This window comes from Apteryx rowi, unplaced genomic scaffold, assembly GCF_003343035.1.
Source record: "Apteryx rowi isolate R43461 unplaced genomic scaffold, aptRow1 scaffold_1101, whole genome shotgun sequence".
NCBI lineage: Eukaryota > Metazoa > Chordata > Aves > Apterygiformes > Apterygidae > Apteryx > Apteryx rowi.
The window spans coordinates 81,574-101,839 of NW_020447311.1; the positions used below are offsets into that span (position 1 = coordinate 81,574).

Consider the following 20,266-nt stretch of genomic DNA (forward strand, 5'->3'; position numbering starts at 1 on the left):
AACTGCTGTGAAATCTTTGCAGAGTTTAACTGAAAAGTCTACTCTAGCCTATATTTCTATAACACAGTTGCGGACCACCTGCTATGATGGTGCTGGACCCCGGAGGGGTGTATTTTCAGAAGTATTGAYGTAGAGTTTGGATGTGCTGTTTGCACTGACAAGTATTTAAATAGCTTTCAGAGAGAAAATGCTGTAAGTGTTCTTAGTGCATCAGACGATAAAAACCTGATATGTATGTTTTGAATATGAGCCTTACAGGGTAGGAAATACTAAATGTATACTTAATTACTGAATTTTGGACTCGGGAGTGTCCACYGAGACTTTTTTTTTGAAGATATTCCTGATTTCTGAACTTTGGCCACAGGGAAAGGGCGGAAGAATCAAGGGGAAGCTTTGATTTACTCAACCCCTCTCCCCCCACGCTTCCCCAAACCCCCGTAGCCASACCTTCGTGCCCCAGGGTTCGCTCTCGCCTGTCGGGTTGCTTCGTGGGAAGGATGTGGTTGTGGCACGCAGACCCCGTCTCCTGCAGGTCCTCTCGTAAAGGTACCGGCCTCCGTCCTGAAGCCAGGGCGTCTAGTCCCTGTGACTGCTACCGTGAGGCTGTCTCGGAGCTGCGTGGATGTTAAGAAATTTTCTATTTTGCAGCCTAATTGCTCATGGCCAGTTATTATCCGTTGTTCTTATGCCAAATTGCCCTTTAGCTTGAGTAGCTTCCCCTTTGTTGATGTCTGCCCCCAGATGTAATTACAAAGCCATCGAATCTCTGCTCAGCCCTTCCTTGGGTGGCTCGGGCAGGCTAAGTGCTTGACGTGCTCTCGCAGGGTCATCCTGGTGGCTTTCTACAGCATCATGGCAACACGGGGCCGAGAGGAACTGCAGAAGGTCTCGTCTATCCCCACGGTCTGGGGCAAGGTTAAGCAAACCGGTGGTGTTCCCCTACGTGCAGGTTAAAGGAGCTGCAGATCTTCCCTTTCCTCACCCAGATATTGCTGGAGTGGGAAGGGCACCATGTCCCTCCGGTAACCGTCCTGTGCCGGAGGTGTCTGCTGGGACACCGGTCGGAGCACGCGGGAGCTGCCGCCGCGGGTGGTTCGTGTCGGTGTTTCTCACGGCAGAAGGGCTGGGCGCCGCTGCGGCGTGGGGGCCTGGGAGAAGACGCGTCCAGCTGCTCCCCCGCTGCCTGTCRAGCACGGGTGGTGGTGCTGAAACGTATTCTGGTGCCTGGAACGTGTGTACAGGCACCTTAAGGGTGATAGTTTCCTTTTTTACCACTTTCTCATCAACTCCAACTTCTCTTCCTCAAATGCTACTTTGTAGTCTGAAAATCCCATCTTTTGTCTCTGGAAGAAATGATGTTAACTGGCCCTGCAAGGGGGTGGCTGCTCTGTTGTTAAAAGACTTCTAAGAGAGTCTCATAAAAATGCAGATTTCGATTTCAGAAAATGCTATTTTTTTTTTTAATGCTCTCAACTTTCAAAAACTCAGTGCAGAGTGGAAGTCCTGGAGGAAAGCAAGTGTGCAAGGTACCTTGGACAGAGTTCATTTTCCCTAGTGTAGAAGTTATGCAGTGATCTAAATCTACTGCAGATGATGGCTCCTGCAGTTGGATGCGAGCTATCCATGGCACGGTAAACTGTGAGGGACATACCTCAAGTCTCCGGGGAGTTTTAACCCGGTGATGGAAGTGGCCCTTAAGGATCCTCTTTCTAAGAGATCCCAAGCGTTGCACCAAGCAGCCACCTTACATGCAGATGTTTGCGTATACACATGCTACTTGAGAAGGACACGTACCAGTATAAGCAACTCCTGGTCAGTGCGAGCTCCTGGCCTTCATTGTTCCCTAGTTTTGAAGTATTGGCAAATAATAGAATCAAAATGTAAATTGTCTGTGTTAGAAGGTCCATGCACACATATATGCGCTATTATATAGTACAAATCTGCGGAGTGGAAGATGCGTGTATGTTTAAAAAATAAATAAATCTGAATGCATGGGGTTTTCAGTGTATGGTGGGATTAGGACATTGAGGTTCATAAAGAAGGACAGAGTTTGTGATAAGATCTTACTATAAATTTTCCCGGTTGCTGTGACATTTTAAACTCATGTTTTGCAGTTCTGACGGAGGGTTGCCTCTCTCATCAAGGGGTACGCACACTCAGCAAACTTAGTCCAGGAGCAAACAAGATCCTGGGAAATTCAGGTTTAGGTCTGGCAGCGTAACGAGCCCCAGAAACGGCCGGGGGGCYGCTGCCGCCCCGCGGGGCGTTAGCGCTCGCGTCGGGGGGCAGGAGACCCTCTGCGGCCGGTCCCTCCGCGCCAGCCTCGCCGCCTTCCCTGGGCAGCGGGCGTTCGCTAGGCTCCCCGAGCGCCCGCCGCCTTCGCAGCAGCGGGAGCCGGCCGGGCAGCCGGAGTCGTTCCGGGCGGTGAATCCAGGGGAATCCGCAGAAATCCACCCCGACGTCTCGACTGGGCGACGTCGCCTCGCCCCGGGAGCGAGTCGGCCCCGCGGCGGGCGCCCCGGACGCTCCGGCGGCTCGCGGGCTCGGCGTGCATGCGTAGATCCGCCACCGCCGCGCGGGGATGGAGAAGCCTCCGATTATCCCGGGAGGCAGCTGAGCCCAGGACGTTGCTAGGCTACAGCGGAGCAGCTCCCGGTCCCCCCGAGCGAGCAAGCGGCGCCGGACCGCGGGTTCGGTGCCCGCTCCGCTGCCTGCCCGCCCGCCCGCCCGGCGCGCCGGGAGGGAGGGCGAACGAAGCCCRTGCGCGGTGATGTAATGAGGAGCCGGGGCGGTGGTTGGCGACGCCGGCGGAGAACGGCGCAGCGGCTCCGGCGGCGATGGGCCCCGGCCGGCGGCAGCCCCTGTGATCGGCGGCCGGTGCTGCGGGAGCGGCGCGCGCCGGATTGCCGGGTCCATGGAGAGCGGCTAGAGGAGAGCCGCGGCCATCTGCAGCGCGGCGGAGGGCTGCGTTGTGCGACCGAGTGTGCTAACAGTCTCTCTGCCTCCCTATTCTCTCTTTCTCTCTCCCTCCGTCTGTCTTTTCTGCAATGATGAGGCAGGCCCCGGCGACACGCAAGGTACAACCCGCTGCGCTCCCCCCGCCGCCGTTCCTAGCGCTGCTGCCGAGCCTGCCTTGTTTTGCTCTTCTCCCTTTCTGCGCGTTTAATGCCGCTGAGCTTTAATTTTGAGTTTGACTCGGTTTCAGGTGCGCGGGGGTACAGGCAGGGTGGGGAGGAGACCGTTCAGCGAGGAAGCGGTGTCTTTTAATTTCTAGCCTCTCCTTTCGAGTTCCGTCGGAGTCGTTTTTCCATCTCGCCCGGCCGCCTGGCGTTTGTGTTGCATGCGGTGTCTCTGCAGCTCGCCCCCGAGAGCGGGGCTCGGGGGCTCGCCGCTGCTCGCGGATGATGGTGCTCGTTCGATGAAAGTTGCATGTTAATAAGAGCCTCCCTTCTACCTGCTTCGGCCGTGCAAGCTTACGCAGCTTGAGTTTTGCCTGCCTTTAAAATCTCCGAATGGATGTCTTACATGGATGTGCTGCCGAGCTAACRTCTTCTCTAGGTTACAGCATGGACTCTGATTTGTGCTCTTGTAGTGTCCTATATGTTTATTTTTAGCATAACCAGGATATCACTGTTCAGCTTAAAGAGAAATCCTGAAAATTTTTGCCTGATCTCGGAGAAGTGAAAATAAAAATAACCAAAGGCACAAATGTACAACTCTGACCATGCTGCAGCGGCTAGAAGACTTTGTAGTGTTGTGTTACAGTAAACGCACATGATTTATGTATATGGTTTCTTAAGCTGACCAAATATAGTGAAATACTTGGTTATGTGTGATTACTTAAAAAGCTTCTGTTTAATCCGCTTCCAAATTAAAAGTTTTACAAATGCTAATTTTCTGCCTCCAGCAGAAAGGTGAAGCTCTGACTGGGTCTGCGAACCAACCTGGGTACACATCGGTTTCTGCTGGTGATAGGCTTTTTGATAGGGCAGCCTCCATTTCTTTCAAGGAATTTTATAAATCTGACATCACCTGACTTAATCTTGATTTTTCTGTTGTCATTACTTTTCCTTGCATATACTTTCTCTGTGTGTGATTACTGCTGCGAGAAAGTTCATGCACAAGGTGTTACCACTTGTTTAAAATATATTGTGAAATTTCTTGTAAATGTATCCAGGAATAATGTACATGATATGCCTACCGGAAAAAAAAATAGGGAGCTTGTAATTCTGTAGATGGAAGCTATGTAGGTAGTAACATTATTAATGCCAACAGGTTTTGTCTGACTGAGCATCCTCTGGAGAAGGCTCAATTCTTTCGAAAGCCTGAGTTCTCTAACTGTAACTGGAATTGGGTCCTAGCTCCCAGGGATTAACAGCCTTGAACTGTAGCATTTGCTTAGTTAATGCACATATCTTCAGCAGCTGCCAGCTCCTGTCATGAGGAGATGCAGACTGGGCTTGTTCATTCTGTACTAGAAATCCTCGCATAAACTATGTGGGAAATCTTTGTAGAAAAAATTGCTAAAAAAAATGTAGCCTGAGAATGACTTCTCCTCTTTTGGTTTAGAAACCTTCAAACTTTGTCCAACAGAAGAATTTAGCGATACAGTACCAACCCTACGCGGTATAAAACAAAGTTAATACAAGTGTGCTTGTCCTGAGTGCCAAGTTGCACTATATACGTGACAGCGCCAATGTTTAACGCTGTCAGCTCAGTCTGGATCGAGGTTTTTCCACTCAAGGTGGAACCAGTTTTGGTGGGAACTTCGTGTTAGAGACAGGCAATGCCAGTTCTCTCTACCAGCCATGCAGCAGTTGTAGGTAGCCAGAAGGTGTTTTGCCAGGTTTCTTACTGCTAGAGGTGAAGTTTTAATATGAGCGAGTCTATTTTGAACCGTGGACACTCTTCTTGCTATTGAGTGTGGGTCCTTTGGAAGGAACGAAAGTTACATAATATTATCAAACATTTATGCAGCAGCATTCTGCAGAACAGTTCAGAACCACCAAATAATAAAATATTCATGGCCATAATTGGCTGATGCGGAGCATTCTGGGATCCAGGAGGTCCCAAAGTTTTTGTATTAAGCTACTGCCTATATAATCAGTCTGTTCTGGAGCCTTGTAAAAGTTGGAGTCTCTGATCCCGGCTCCAGAGCAGAGATTCCTAGACGACTTCATAGCGGTGAGCTGCTTTATCGGTAGAGCCCCGCTGCCTCTCTCCCACAGCTATCTCCTCGGCCAGCTGAGCGTCCTTGCTATCTGGTGCGCTTGACTGCTCGGGAAGTGGGTGCTGAGAAAAGTATTTGACATACCTTATCTCTTTAATGGCCTTAATGGCTAGAAGTGAGGAGAAACGAGCATCTCGGTCTAGCCACCTTTCTGGGAGCCAGTTATATATGGCTTATAGACCACAGCTGGTGAATTGCTGCTCTAAAGTTAAACACCTGCCTTTCCCTAAGGAGACGAAATGGTCTGTTAGGTTTATTCCGAGTGGCCTTTCCATTCGGAATCCCCGAGGCTCCAGAGCACCTTCCAGTTTCCTCCAGGGAGGGGAGCACTTACGCGTTTTATGACACTTTCATTAGGAGAAATGAGGCACGTTGTACAGACAGAGGGACAGATGGAGAGAAGGACAGCTGAAAGAGCAGGGAGCCTGGTGGCCTTCAGGCCCTTCCAGAGATCAGCAGACCGTTCTCTTGACCTTCCCTCGCCAATGAGCCGTTCACCCAGTGAATCTCAGAGCTGACACTTCAGCTTTTTATAATCTTTACACAGTGTTGCGTGGATTGGGAGCAAAATGACCTTCCACATCACGCTAGACCTTAATAGAGGAGGCATGTAACCAGGATTAATCCCACCTGCCTGTCTGTCTCATTTAACGTGGACAGCTTTTGGTGAATGTTACCAGATTTCCCCTTCTATTAAGGGTTTGGTATGTTTTGAGTTAGGGAAGATGTTAGCTTCTCCCCCACCCCGCATAGACCAGAAGCTCTTAGTCAAGGGCTGCTTGGTATGAGATGAGAAAGGCTTAATAATTGCTTGTTGACTGTTTCTCTTGACATCCATCTGCTGGAATGGGCAGTGCTAAGCTGTATTTCAAATGCAGAAAATTGGTTGCTAGTTTAAAATGTCCTAGCCCTTGGTTACTAAAGTTTGCCAAGCACCAAGGGCTCTCTGTAAGTGCTCGCCTGTGAGCCAACAAGCCCATGCAGCTGGCGTTTCCATCGCTGCTGTGGTGCTTTTGGTGCTAAACACTTCATAATAGGACAGCAGGAACCACGTTGGAAGCACTGTTCTCTGACAATAAGGACTTTGTGGAGTTCCTCTTTTACATGCTGTATTGGGAGTCRCATGTTTGGCAAGGAGTCAGAGCATCTTAACGCGCATGGCTTGCTAAGTCCCTGAGGGAGGGGATTTTTCAGAGTGTTTTTCAGATATTCCGAGTGTCGCTTGATTTAATCTTTTTTTTTAGTAGAACTTTTGAAAGATGCTGAAGTACTTTGGAGGAGCTTACACTACTGCTCCTAAATCAGCACTGCATTTATCTGAGGGTTTTAAGCTTTTACTATTTTTGTTATGCTTTCCTGGCTAATATTTTGCAAGGCAGAAGAAGTTCTGGAAGATGTAAATCTTTCACTCAGTGTTGAAATGGGCCTGCTATTGAGTTCAGTCTTCTAAAAACACTGGAAGCGAGCAAAACAGGATTTAGCCTAAATAATACAATAGGTATCGGCTGTTTTGAAGTGACGATCTGTCAAATTCAAATTTTTAAGAGAAGAGTAGCTATAAGATCTGTGTTGGCTGGTTAATCAAGGCCTTGTGTGCAAGTGCCACCATTGCTTGCGATACATCAGTAGAGCGCTAGTTTGTGAACAGCGGTGCTTTCGGTACTGCTATTTCTGAGATCCAGCTGAAAGAGAAGCTGCTCTGCTGGGTGCAATGCTGCATTGGCCTGGGGCTGGTCTGCCTCTGAGATGTTTGCTAATGGGCTTTGTATGATCAGATGTCCTGTTCATGACAGCTTCCTTGCATCGTATCGCCTGGCAGCATTTTTATTGATCGCTTCTGTTCTTGGTTACTTTAAGCTGTGGAGCTGTGGTTACGTTAAGCTGCGTTTAACAGAGTAAAACATGAAGCAGAGTGAAAAGCCTTAAAATAGGCTCYGGTGACCCTGCCTAGACTCTAGAACTGCAGCCCCTGCAAGTGGTTCCCTTCGCCTGGGTTCATGAGCTTCCAGTGCCCTTCRGGCTCTCCCCGCTCGCTGCAGGCTGACGGAGGAGCGCTTCCAAGTTCACTTTTATCTGTTACAGTGTCAGTTATGGTTGGAATATCTGTTAATGAGAAAATTGCCCCACTGATGTTTAACCTCGCAGCAAGGATATGCCGAGATACACGGTGTGACCTCCCCAGCCTTCAGCAGGAGATCACTAAGTCGGYGACGGTTGTTTTACTGCTATGATGCTTGTGCAAACGGTGGGTGTGTTTTGGGGGGACTCCTGCCTCAAAGTCTGCGGACACATTTGTTCCAGAAATGAGAAGAAAATGTGCTTGAGAAGAAGCTTCACAAGATGCTGCCTTGTGAGTTTTGTGGCTAAAGAAACAGAGCCCGGGGACTCTAGTGTCTCTGCGGGCAGCTGGTTTGGTGATGCTCCAGTTCCTGCAAAAAAAAAAGGGGGGGGGCTGCCGTGGGGGGAGAAGTCAATCTCATACTTCAGTGACCTCTCTAGGAAAACAGGTGTGTTGAATTAAACCCAGCTTTTTGCAAGCAGAACCCTTGCGGACCCTGACCAGCACAGACAGCGGTAACGTAGCTGGGTGGTTCCAGGCTGACCCAGGGCAGCCCAGATTTCGCCTTTGAAGCTCAAAGGTCTCTTAAGAAGCAAATGGAGCATCTGCCCCCGCGGTGTCGGCTGGGGCTTGGCTCCCTGTGACGGATGCAGGCAAGCCGCCTTGCTCGCGGCGGAAGACCCCAGGCCGCAGACAGCTCTGTGGTCCTGGCCCCGTGTTCGAGGGGGTGGAAATGGGCTCGAGCGCTGCCGGTGCTCCTTGGCCTGAGCGAGGAAACCTGGATGGGGGCTGAGCTGCTGCAGGGCTCCGTTTCCTTAGGAGCTCTGCCTGCCGCGGGGCTTCACCTGGAGCTGTCCTGGGAGCGCGGGTTAATGAGCACGTACACCTGATGCCATGCACACTAATTGCGGTGATGTCTTTTGTTTCCTTTACCTTGTTCTCTGCTGCATCTGCTGCTGTGCTGCTGCGGTCTGTATCTCTGCTCCTGTCTTTCCCTGTATGAATGTTTCTCCTCCTCTGCCTTCTACTCCTGTTGCCCTCCAGACCACCACCCGGCGGCCCAAGGTGAGAACCAGCAGCTGTGATCAGTGGGCACTGATCACCTGATTTTTTTTTTTTTGTCTGTTTGTTTGTTTTTTTTAATATGAACTAATTGAGTGCTAATCCCAAAGTGCATTTTCTGTTCTCCTCCCATCTCTTCGTGTAGAATCCGAAGGAGTTCACGAGATTGGTGTGTTTCTCTAGAATGTGTCTAAATCACTGGTGAGAATCTACTTGGGCAAAATGTATATATAAAACTTTATGCTCTTAGCCAGAGCTCATCTAACAGAGTAGAGCATAAAAGTGATGCAGTAAGGCCAAGTCCATCTCACTGGCAGAACACTCCTCTTGGTGTCCCTCTTAATGGCATTACTTGCTTCTCACCAGCTGCTGTTTGCTTTCTTATATGGGATACTTTTCAGCAGGGACTTGAGATTAGCTGTTGGAGGAGAGAGGTAAGAGTTAAGAGATGTCATTTAGGACTGTACTCATTCCAGCATTTTGATTCTTTTGTGTTTTGAGGTCTGCCCCTAGCAAGTGGGACTTCCCTTGCAAAGGAGGACATGGTTTGAGGAGAACAAAGCAGGGAGATAAATCATCTAAAATCTCTATAATAGACAAGTTATGGTTTGTAAATGGGGAATAATTTTCCCTCTTTTATGGAGGGGCACACTGCAGGGAGGGCTTTATTTTCCGTGGCTTGTTCAAGGAACTCCAACCAGGGCAGCGACTGATTTATTCTGTCCCAAGGCAACTGGGATTCCAGCTGCCAGGCACCCAGCTTTGCCCCGTGAAAAATCTCTTTTGCTGTCATTTTGGCATTGTAAGGCCAGAGCCCAGTCTGAGTTAGGGCCTKGTGGAAAAAAAAAATGTGGCAGAAGTACATGAACATAGTCTTCAATATAAGGAGGAGAATTTGCCACTCATGCTCTCACTGACCTTAGTGCTCTGAGGCCAGGTAAAAATCTCCTTGAAATGTCTCCTCCCCGAATGCTTGAGACGTGGTATGGGTTTTGCTGTGAGTCCGTATGACACRTTTGGCTGCTAGCAGTGAGGCAGAGCAGTGAGTTCAAGTTCGGCAGCTTTCGCTCGCTGGTGTGGATCCGGAGCCAAAGTTTGCAGTTCCACCTGGAGCCTTCCCCTTGCGGGGCAAACCCCAGCGCGCTCTCGGCTGGTCGGGGGTCCTTGCTCCTTTCGTCGCCTCGGTGCCAGTGCTGCTCTTGTCTTCCCTTCCACCTGTGCTGGCGATGAGGAGTGGATGTCCTACCTGACTTTCTTCTGCTCCTTTGACCTTACATATGCGCTCAGCAGGAAGTTAGGAGTCGAAGGCATCCGTGCACGTGTGCTGGGATCAGAGCTGCTGCCCATATTGACGAGCCAGTCTGGCGCTCTGCAGGGACGAGGGCCCCTCTCCAGCCATTGCAGCCTATTTTGATAGGGCTCACAAATGTCTTCACAACAGGTATGGTCAGCTGGCAGGTCTCTTTCTCTGGGGGCTTGACCTTCCTGCGTTACTGGGAATGGATTTTCAGTAGGAACCGTTGATGCGGTTTGCCCGGTAGCTATGCAGAGGGCTCTAGGAAATGCCAGAGCATGCTGCGTCTTGTCCCTTTCTGAAAAAGGAGGAGATGCCGTCAGTCACTTTGGCATGCCGGTATCCTGGAGCAGGACTCCCCCGGGACTTGTGTCGGAAAGGTGGCATCCGACCCTCTGAACGGGGCTTGCAGTTCAACTGGCCGTCGGCACGGCGCGTCCTCCAGGCCTTCCCTGAGCCTGGCCGCCAAGGTCACGTTGCAGGTGGCTATCAGAGGACTCCCCAAACATTTCTGACACTTCAGGTGTGGTGTGTGGTGCAGCCGTACCAGGTATGTCCCCTGGTGATGCTGCTCCGTTCCCACAGAAGCTGAACACTCTGTAAGGGTTTTTAAATCCCTAAAGCGATAGGAACAAGAACTTCCTTGCTCCTTGGGGATGGTGCCACGGAGACTGTTCCCAGGCAGGGGCTTGCACGGTCCTAGGAGAGCTGCTGGTCTCGCTTCGGGGGGAAGGCTGAGCTGCCTGCTTGTCCGTACTGCACTTCAGCTGTTGCAGTCACTTTAGGTCAGATTTGTCCAAAACACGCCTAGGACTTGGCAGAAGATCTGTCTCTGCAGCGTGGCGAGGGATCGCCCGATTGCCGCGTGCTGTTTGCGCTCAGGCGGGTGGGTGCAGCAGTGCGAGTGCTGCGCCTGCCCCAGCAGTGCCCCTGCACGTGCCAAGCGCTGTCCCGCCTAGTCCCTGCCTGGCGGCTCGAGGATGGGCCGTGCTAGACTCTGCAACGCACCAAAAAGCCGATCTTGAGGAATAAAATAGAGTCAGGAAATTAATTTGCACGGCGTTAGATTCCACGGAGACGGTGCTTCAGAAATACAGGTCGGGGAAGGGCTGCTCGGGTGAACAACGGAGGTTCTGATGAACCTGGCACTTTCCTTCAGACAGCAGGTTCCCTTGGTCTCGTTGCTTGTGGCCTCTCGTCGGCAGCAGTTAACTGCTCCGTAAGCACTGATGAACGCATCTCTGCCGAGGGTTGAGTCCCTTGGTTTATGTTAGCATCTGTCAAAACACACATAGCATTCCTTTATTATTCAGTGTGGCCTTTTGGGGGATTCCTTGCCAAAAGAACCARTACTTCAGCAGTTCATTTGAGAGAAAGGCTACAAACCCTTATATCATAAAATCTGGAAACAAATTGCCATATAGTAAAAGGGACAGGTTTGTTTCTGAGAAGGAGGAACCAAATTTGTAATGGTATGCAGGGAAAAACAAAACTAAAATGAGAAAATATACAGACTAAAATTAACAGGTATCTAGCTGTTTCCTAAAATTTCCACAGATTACATGGAATAACAATTAAAGAACAAAGCCTATACAAATTTTTGTCTTCTGTTGACTAGTTCCAGAAGTCCTTAGACTTGCATGTCTTAATTCCCTGTATTTTTTTTTATGTCTCAAGCAGAAGTCTGGATGACTTCACAAATTTTATGGGCTTAGAGCCATTCTGTTTGTCTTCACAGCTGTAAAGTTTTTTTTTTACTTTCAAGCTCCACTGATTTTTTTTTTTTYCCCCTGGACTCTGATGAACTCTTTTGCTACTCTTTTATTTTCTCCCTGTTCCCCTAAAACTCAGTGCTTCATCCCCACAACTGTGTAATTGCAAACAGAGCATGAAGACCCAGAGCCTTCCAAGCTCTCCCGAGCTCCAGCCTGCCGCTGCCCACAGTGTCCCCGACAAGCCGCCGGTGCCACTAGCGCGCGTGCGTTGGCAGCGCAGGCACAGCAGCGCCCGAATTCGGGTGCACGGCCAGTGCAGCTCCTCCAAATGCGGAAACAGCGAGGATGGCTCGTAGGCTCATCCGATGTGGAAAACGGACRGTGGTGAAACCCTTCCGGCTCTTGTCTTTGCTTGCTTGTCGATCTTGCTGTCTCATCCTCTGGAGCTGGGCCATGAAACCTCCAGGCACGTGTTTGCGCTCTGTGAACGCTCTGGAAGGACCCTGGTTAGTCCTGTCCTTGATCCAGCCAGCAGCCCGCTTGGCAGGCACAGCCTGATGGACAGCGCTGCTCTCGTGTCCTGGGACTCCAGGAACCGTTAAGAACAAGGCGATTAGTCCGTAATCACGGCAGTATTGCGGATGCGATAGTGTAAGGAGGTAAAGGTGGCGCAGTCCGCAGGGAGAGGCAATCTTTTATCCTCCCCGTTATTGGGGTAGGGAGGAAATGGGCAAACTTCTGCTGCTGTTTCAGGTCTGAGGAAGAGCTTGTGTGCTCGGAAAAAGGTCTGATTTGGTTTTCTTAGCTATGTCAGTGGGTAGTAATCAATTATTCTAGGGAAAGGTAAAATTTTATCTGAATTCTGGCCAAGCCAGRCTCCTCCCAGAGCAGCATAAAATCCACAGAGTTCGCACCGCTGGAAGGCCTTTGGAGGACTGTTTTGTCCTCTGCTTATTGCGAATCTCAGTAACATGTGGGCATAGATATATGCTCAGTTTAGCCAGATTGTTCTCCCTGATGTCACTGCTCTCTCCTTGGTGAAACAAACCCCTTTTTGTCTCCTGGGTGAGTTGTTTCCGACTGCAGTCCCCTCCGCCCCTGGTTAGTGTGTTCAATTCAAATTCCCACTCTCGGTTCTTAGCCCAGCAGGTAGGTACAAACTCCACGTGTTCCAGAGGAGCCAGAGGCACCTCTGGAATTTTGCTCCCTGGATTTTATCTGTGATGGAAATGTGAATCTCTGAGAGACAGTAGTTGTCAATGGACAAAAATCATGGTAGAAGGAAGACAGAGGACYGAAGTGATCTCAGAGAGAGCGTGCGGGGGGATGGACCAGCCTGGGCAGCGTCATGTGTCTCAAAACGTGCCCATCTAACTTCCTCCCTTGAACRTGTTGTTTTGCAGCCCACCCGGACCACCAATTCTGCAGCGTCCAGCGGTACGGCCGGGCCCTCCGGCTCAGCCTCGGCCTCCGGGGGGGAGATGAGCAGCAGCGAGCCCAGCACGCCGGCTCAGACGCCGCTGGTGGCCCCGGTTATTCCAACTCCCTCCCTGACCTCTCCGGTGGCACCTCCGGTTCCGTCACCCACAAAGGTGAGCTGTTGCCGTAGGCTYTTGCAAGTATGGAAGGTAGCGAGCTCCTAAGTAAAGAAGGAAAGGAAACATGCCATGAACATTGGTAGGAGATGTATGAGGAAAAGGGGAGCGAGGAGTCCGCTGACGGGTCCCAGTGGTGATCACTCCGCAGGGCTCGTGTGAGCACCCGGAAGGGAGTGCTTTATTTGGGTACCACGGTCTGAAGGAAAACAGAGCAGAGCAACCAAATGACTGGGGACTTGGAAGAGGGAGGCAGATATCTTGGCAGGTCATTGGCCAGGGACTAATATAAGGGTCAACACTAAACATGCAAAGACACTTCAGATGCTAAGAATGCCGTAGCTTAAGTCCGTACTTGATGCATGTTCTGCCTTCCCAGGTCCCCATGATATATGCGTGGCATCAGACCAATTTCACAGGTGAACATGATAATAGATCAGGGCTCTGTGTCTGCCTTCAGGCCAAGGACAATCTTAAAAACGTTATCCCTATCCGCCCACTAGTATTAGATGAACTAGAGTGGACAGACATGTAGTAGGTGCACTTTGGAAACGCTCCTGCCCTGAGATACACAGTCCCCTTAGAACCATCCAATCTTTCTCTAACTTGGATGTTTCTAATAATTATATTGGCACAGTTAATCCATTTTTGCTCTTTAAAATAGTTTTTCATTACTTCCGTCCTGCTTTGTATTAATTAGTTAAAATTAGAGCTTGTGAAAGATTTAGGGCACGAGGGCAAAGAAATAATAGCACAAGAGAACAAAAAACCCACTATTGGAGGCTGTGTGTTAGGGAAGGAGCTGGAGCAATCACCACCTGGTGGGAGGAAAGGGTATTCCCATTTCCCACTGAGTCCTGGCTYGTTTTGAGGACTGCGAAATCAGGTTTATATAGTGTGTGCAAATCTGCTTGCTAGATAGTATTAGTGACACCTGTATGTCCAGGGGTGGGAAAGCAGTAGAGGAGAAATCTGTTTGGTTTTCCTATGCTGTTTGGCAACCTGTAGGGTTTTTTCAAAATCTGGTCTTTAATATCACCTCAGCTTCATGATTTTAACCTATAGTCGTGAGGCTGCTTTAAAGTTGTGCTACTGCCAAAAGGTGGCGAGGGGGGATCCTTTCCCCCTTTCCCCTCCTCCTACCCTTTTTCCTAGCCCTTTATTCAAGGTACCTCTGTGCTGGCATCAGCATTTGTCTGGCCATGGGAACGGATCTGGCCAAAAAAAGAGCCTGACAAATACAAGTTCAGTTTTCCCTGGCCGGGGCTTACCATGAGGTTACGTGAGCACTACTGTGGGGTCGAGTGGGCACTGGCAAGGAGCACCGGACCATCTCTGGTAGCTCCCCAGACTTGTGCCCCTTCGTGACTGAATAACCACGGCCTCGGGCAGTTGCCCTGTTCTTTGCGTGGGCTCTCACATGAGCTGCGCAGGCAGGCAGCTGCGAGTGTGAGYGTGGGAAAATGTGACCAGAAAGTCCAGGTACTGGGTGGAGCTTGGGATCCTTTACAGAGCACCAACTTATTTACAAAGTTAAATAAAAAAAAAGATGGAACTTTGGGTGGAATTGGGGTCATCTTTAAATGGTATGGAAGCCAGGCTTTCCTCAAAGGTGTGTGGTGACAGGGAAAGAGGTGATGGACACAAGCTGCAACACAGGAAACGGGATATTTGGGAAAAATTTTCACAGTGAGGGTGGTCAGATGCTGGGATGAGTCTAGAGGGGCTGTGGGATCTTTGTCCTTGGAGATAGCCAGACCTTGGCTGGACAAGGCCCTGAGCAACCTGATCTAGTTGGMCSTGCTTTGAGCAGGGACGTGGACCAGAGACCTCCAGTTATCTTTTCCAACCTCAGTTATTGTATGATTCTGTGAAAAAATACTGTGTTTTGGATGTACGATCTGTGTTCAAGGCAGGCAATTGTAACTGAAGGTATTCTCTGTCTCCAGAACAGCTCAGCAGCATCTCAGTTTGTTCATGAAGGCCAGGTGACTGCTGTCCCAGCGTTCTGGTTTGATGAGCGTGCATGTTGAAATCGTYCTTGTCAGCTCAGTAACTGGGAGCTGGGAGTTTTGCCTAGATCTCTAACTCACCCTTCAGTTAAAAACTCACGCGTGGCTGCACAATACCTTTATGACTTGGTGCTGCTTGAGTGATATTTTCCTTCCTGCATAGGCAGCTCACCAGTTGCAACATAGCTGTCTGGTGTAGAAACATGGTGCTAACCTTGTCTGTATTTTAAGGACAGTCAGACATATCTTCCCGCTTTGAACATATGAGGCTTTTTCCAAGAGAAATGTTATAGCTGGGTGGGATGGGGTGTATTCGCATGCTCCCATGGGGGTGCATTTGCCTCCTGTTGGAAGTCTTAAGTCCGCGTCCCTTTTTCATGCGCCAGCACTAATTTTGGTCACCTTTGGCTTTGGTCTTAAGCTGCTGCTGCAGGCCGCAGCTACAGTGCTGTATCTTTGTGCAGCCTTTTTTGAATTAAAGTGGGGCATTGCATACTRGTATCAGTATCCTCTTCAGGCTGTATCTTTAACTAAAGATGAAGTTGGATTCACAGTGGAGCCCAAATACTACAGCCCTCACTCACCTACAGTAGAGTGAAGCGAATTCAGGCTGGTGCCGGTTACCTAGCAGGTCTGCGGGAAGGGCCTGGAGCCGCCTCTGTGCGGTTAACAGGCTGGAAAAACCTTAAAGAGGGTCTTGCAGTTGCGCTTGYGAGCTAATCTGAGGTTCACTTCGGAGGTAGTTGTAGGATTTGATTTGTCATGTGCTATGCTGGTCAGACTGAAGAATTTCTAGGTTCTGGACTTCTGCTGGGCTTTCCCTTGTAGAGCTGCTCCAGGCCTGACACATTGTGGGTTGCAATATGCACAGCCCCGAATGTGGTCAAAACCCTCTTTTTTACAAATAACTGCCTTGCTCTAGAAGAGTAAATATCAAGAGAGGACTGTGGAAGGATGAAAGGGGGGAGTAGCTGGACCAGGATACGATACACTCGCAGCATGAATGCACAGTTTGTGGTGTGCCCTGTTTGTGTGTATCTGCATGTTTTTGAATTACACATTAATAACATAAAACCCTGGTTGCTGTAAGTCTATAACATTGTGTAGGTTGTTTTGTTAAAACTCTTTTTAATAAACTCTGATTCTCTTTAAGAAAATGTTTCTTGCATGCCACTGCTCCATTCTGATCCTAACAGTAGGAGGAAAAAAAATATTGGAGGGTGGATTTGGGTGTGTTATTTGTTTGATTTTTTTTTTTTTTTTAATTCTTTTTATTTAAGCATGCATAGATCCCAGTGAAATCAGTGGCAAGGTGCTTAGCACCTTTTGCAAGCCAGCTTTCTCAGTCTGTTAAGGAACACTTATTATATGTTGTGTGTGTAGTGAAAATCAAGAGATTAGAATGACAGACTGCAGCTGCAACTATATGGTGATACTTTCTTCAAAAACTCCTCCAATAATAATGCCAAAAGAAGGGCTAGTTGATTGGGCCAGATTCTAAGGTTTTGCTAACTATACATGAAATTAATATTTTTGGAGCTCTTTCCAAAGGATATTGCTACTCCTGCTGGTAATTCTTGACATCACTTTGTAGGAGGAGGAAAACTTGCGTGCTCAAGTCAGGGACCTGGAGGAGAAATTAGAGACTCTGAAGATAAAGAGAAATGAAGACAAAGCAAAACTTAAAGAGCTCGAGAAGTACAAGATCCAGCTGGAACAGGTGCAGGAATGGAAAAGCAAAATGCAGGAACAACAGGCTGATCTTCAAAAACGTTTAAAGGAGGCCAAAAAGGTGAGTGTTCTTGGAGAGCTGTGCAGATCAGAAACTGTGACTTGCATAGGGAGGAAGTGATGCCAGGCCTAATTCAGTTGCTAAAAATCCAATTATATAGTTCTTTCTTTTTTTTTCTTTTTTTGATTGAAATATCATCAGCTGGCATTAAACTCTGTACTCTCCTGAATCTTGTCTTTTTAATATCTAAAGGTCCTAAAATGTCCTCTGACCTCACATGGCTCTGTTCTGTCCAATGTAAATACTGATTTAGCTATTGAGCTGCCAGTGCAAATGCCAAACACAGTCAGACTACGCCGCGTGTTTAATTCACCGTGCGAGCGTGAGCTCCAACTATATCTGGTGCATCATGGCAGTAGCACATTCAGCTTGTCCTGGAGCTGAAGTTACAGCTTCTTCCTTCAGCTGCAGTAGATGTCTGAGCAGACAGAGCCTTTGGGTGGACTTTGCACAATCCTGTCAAGATACCGGAGACTTCATGCATCCTGGGATTTGCTGTGCTTTCTGCTGCCTGAAACAGACAGTTTGGCCTTTGAGGCAGGAACATCTGATCTATCTATGAATTAATTTCTGTATTGATGCAATTTTCAGTCTTGTGCTGATTAAGAGTCAAAGCTAGGGATAGTTTGCTTTAATAGATGGAGAAATATATGGTAATTGAGGAACAAGTCACACGTCTCCTCAGCTTGCAAGATAAAAATCTGAGTACGGCAGCAGCCCCATTTCTCTAGTTTAATCTGTGGTTGCGTATCTGCCAGCGCTGTGGGAGTGGTGCTCTTTAAATTCCAGAGCTGTTGATAGACTGCCAGTCCCACCTTCAAAGTCATGAGTCAAGTTCCTGGAAATCTTGCAAATTACTTCAAAAATCAATGTATCCCAGCAGTTGTGGTTTTGAAAACAGGGCCACACTTTGAAGCTTCTGCTACGATGGCAAGAGCCAGCAGCAGAGGAATATGCTCAGTGTTAACACTGCTGGGTCTGTTCCTCTTTGCTGATGCTGACCTTGCAGGCCTAAGTTTTTTTTGATGTCCCAAGAACTGGATGTCTTGAAAGATTATTATTTATTTTATTTTTTTAAACTACTGTGCTTCTCTTAATTTCCTGTGTGGAGGAAGGTTGTGGGKTTTTTGGGTTTTTTTTGTTTTTTTTTCCTGTGCACTTATTTTTCTCTCCAGGGTTTGTGAAGAAGCAGCTTGTCTTTCTTCTTGCTTGTTTCTGTGTAATGTTAAAGCAACATGCTCTTTAACTGACCAATATATTCACTTACAGTATTCGTCACTTGAAGGAGTTGCATCCCAATGTTTTGTTTTAAATACMGCATTAATGTAAGCTGCTGCTTTGTTGTACTGAGTCTGCTCAGGAACTGAGCTGAAGCAAGCTGGAACATCTCGGGGCTGTTCTTAAAKGGCAATTAGATGACACAGTCCTCTGGAGCCTAATCTGAGCTGAGCACATCTTCAAAGGTGTCTGAGAAGGCCCTGGGGGATCTTATCAATGTGTATAAATTCCTGTTGGGGGGAGAAAAGAGGACGGAACCAGGCTCTTCTCGGTGATGCGCAGTGAAAGGACGAGAGGCAGTGGGCACAAGCCGAAATACACAAAATGCTGTTTAAACACAACAAAAACTGTTTTACCGTAAAGATGATCAAACACTGGARCAGGTTGCCCAGAGAGGTTCTGGAGTCTCCATCCTTGGAGATGTTCAAAACCCGACGGGACAGGTCCTGGGCAGCCTGCTGTAGCTGACCCTGCTTGAGCGGGGGTTGGACTAGATGGTCTCCAGAGGTGCCTTCCAACCCCACCTATGCTGTGGTTGTGTTAGAAGGGGGAACTGTCCTCCCTGCTTCAGTGACTGGAGGGCATAAATGGGTGTCCCCATTGCTCCTTTTTCTTTCCTGGCCTAGTCTGGAATTGTTTCTTTCCACGGTGGCTTCCCAGCGGGCTCTGATCATGACTTTCCACTGTAGATTTTAATTCTAATTTAGCTAAAGGGAGAATAGTTTTAACAAACTGATATATTTTTTTGAGCTGCTGCTCTGCAGGATTGGTTAGTATGAGTCACTGCCAGTAAAAACCACTGGCCCTTGGAGCTAATGAATCCTGGTGTTGCACATTGTATAGAGAAGCACTTCTGTGGTGGCTCTGCTATTGCTGTCTTAGCTCACCGGGGGAACGCTTTGAGTCCCCTGGATTTACACARTACTAGCAAACCACTGTGCCAGCTCACAGCTGGTGTTCTGTCCTTTGATGTCTTATTCTCCTCCATAAGGTATTTCTGAATCCTCCTGTTCCTCCTCTTGAGGCTTATGGTCCTTCTAATGGTATTTCTTGGGTAACTGTCTTCTCTCAGCCTTCCCTTGAGCTGGTTTGCACGTTGTCTCCTCCCTCACCTGAGTTATGGTACCATTTCTCCTTGCCAAGTCCTGCCTTTGAATGTCATTTAAAATGCCTGCTTCACTTTACCAATTTAGCTCTTTCTCTATCCCCCTGCCAAGGTTAGGTGCTCTGCTCTTCACACCCACGCATAGTGCTCTCAGGCAGACAGCGGGACACTTGGAGCACCGACAGTGACCTTTCACTTCTCTCTGCTCTCTGGCCCGTTTTGTCAAGGGTGGCTTCTCGGTTTGTTTCCCCAGTGTTTTATTTGCTTACCTGCTCCARTACAAGTGACAAGCCTGCATCTCTTCTGTCTTYGCATCCATCTCTCCTTCACCTGCAGATCATTCTGTGTTTGGGTGTTTCTGCTGGGCCGTCTTGTCGATGGGAGGAGGTTTGAAATGCAGCTGCTGCAAAGCAGAGGAGAGATTCCCAAGAGAGGGAAAATGGATATTCTGGAGCGTTGGCAGTGGGCCTTCCCCTCTAAGCCTGGATAAGCTTTTGTTAATTGGACTTGATTCTCCTTTGGGAGAGCTGTGACAGTCATAACTGTCTGAGGCTCGCTGCTTGTGAGATGGGTCTCTTAACGATTGGTCTTGGGCTTCCAGGACGTGGTCTTCTCACCTGTCTGTGCTTGACTGCAGGAAGCCAAAGATGCCTTGGAAGCCAAGGAGCGCTACATGGAGGAGATGGCAGACACTGCTGATGCAATTGAAATGGCAACCCTGGACAAGGAGATGGCAGAAGAGCGAGCAGAATCCCTGCAGCAAGAGGTGGACTCCCTGAAAGAGAAGGTGGAATATCTCACAATGGACCTGGAGATCCTGAAGCATGAGATAGAAGAGAAAGGTGGGAGAGGATGTGGGAAAGGGCCAGCTTTAGAGTGGTCTCAGCTAGGGCCACTCCACAGGGAAGCTTATCGCTGGGGAGGAGGTTGACTGTTTAGCCGCAGTGGTGGGTCCTTACCGCTAATTGCGGTGGGACTCGGGGTTTGCCTCTGCAGTTCCCACCTGGCAGCCCCTGAGGCATTCTGCTACCTTTCCAGGGCACAGGTAGGACCTTTACAGGGGCAGGTCAGCAGGAGGCAGCAGCTTAGCTTTGTGTTCAGTCAGGTACCAGGCCTCGCTGAGA

General features: G+C 48.9%; 1 protein-coding gene across 3 annotated transcripts in view; it reads left to right on the forward strand.

Annotated features, from left to right (window-relative positions):
• DCTN1 (dynactin subunit 1) overlaps nt 1-20,266 on the forward strand; it is a 93,964-nt gene that overhangs the window by 52,899 nt on the left and 20,799 nt on the right. For all 3 annotated transcript variants that reach the window (XM_026076083.1, XM_026076090.1, XM_026076100.1), the window contains exons 5-7: nt 12,764-12,952; nt 16,562-16,759; nt 19,780-19,984. In XM_026076083.1, the coding sequence (XP_025931868.1) occupies nt 12,764-12,952; nt 16,562-16,759; nt 19,780-19,984 (592 nt within the window). The remainder of the gene's footprint in view (nt 1-12,763; nt 12,953-16,561; nt 16,760-19,779; nt 19,985-20,266) is intronic.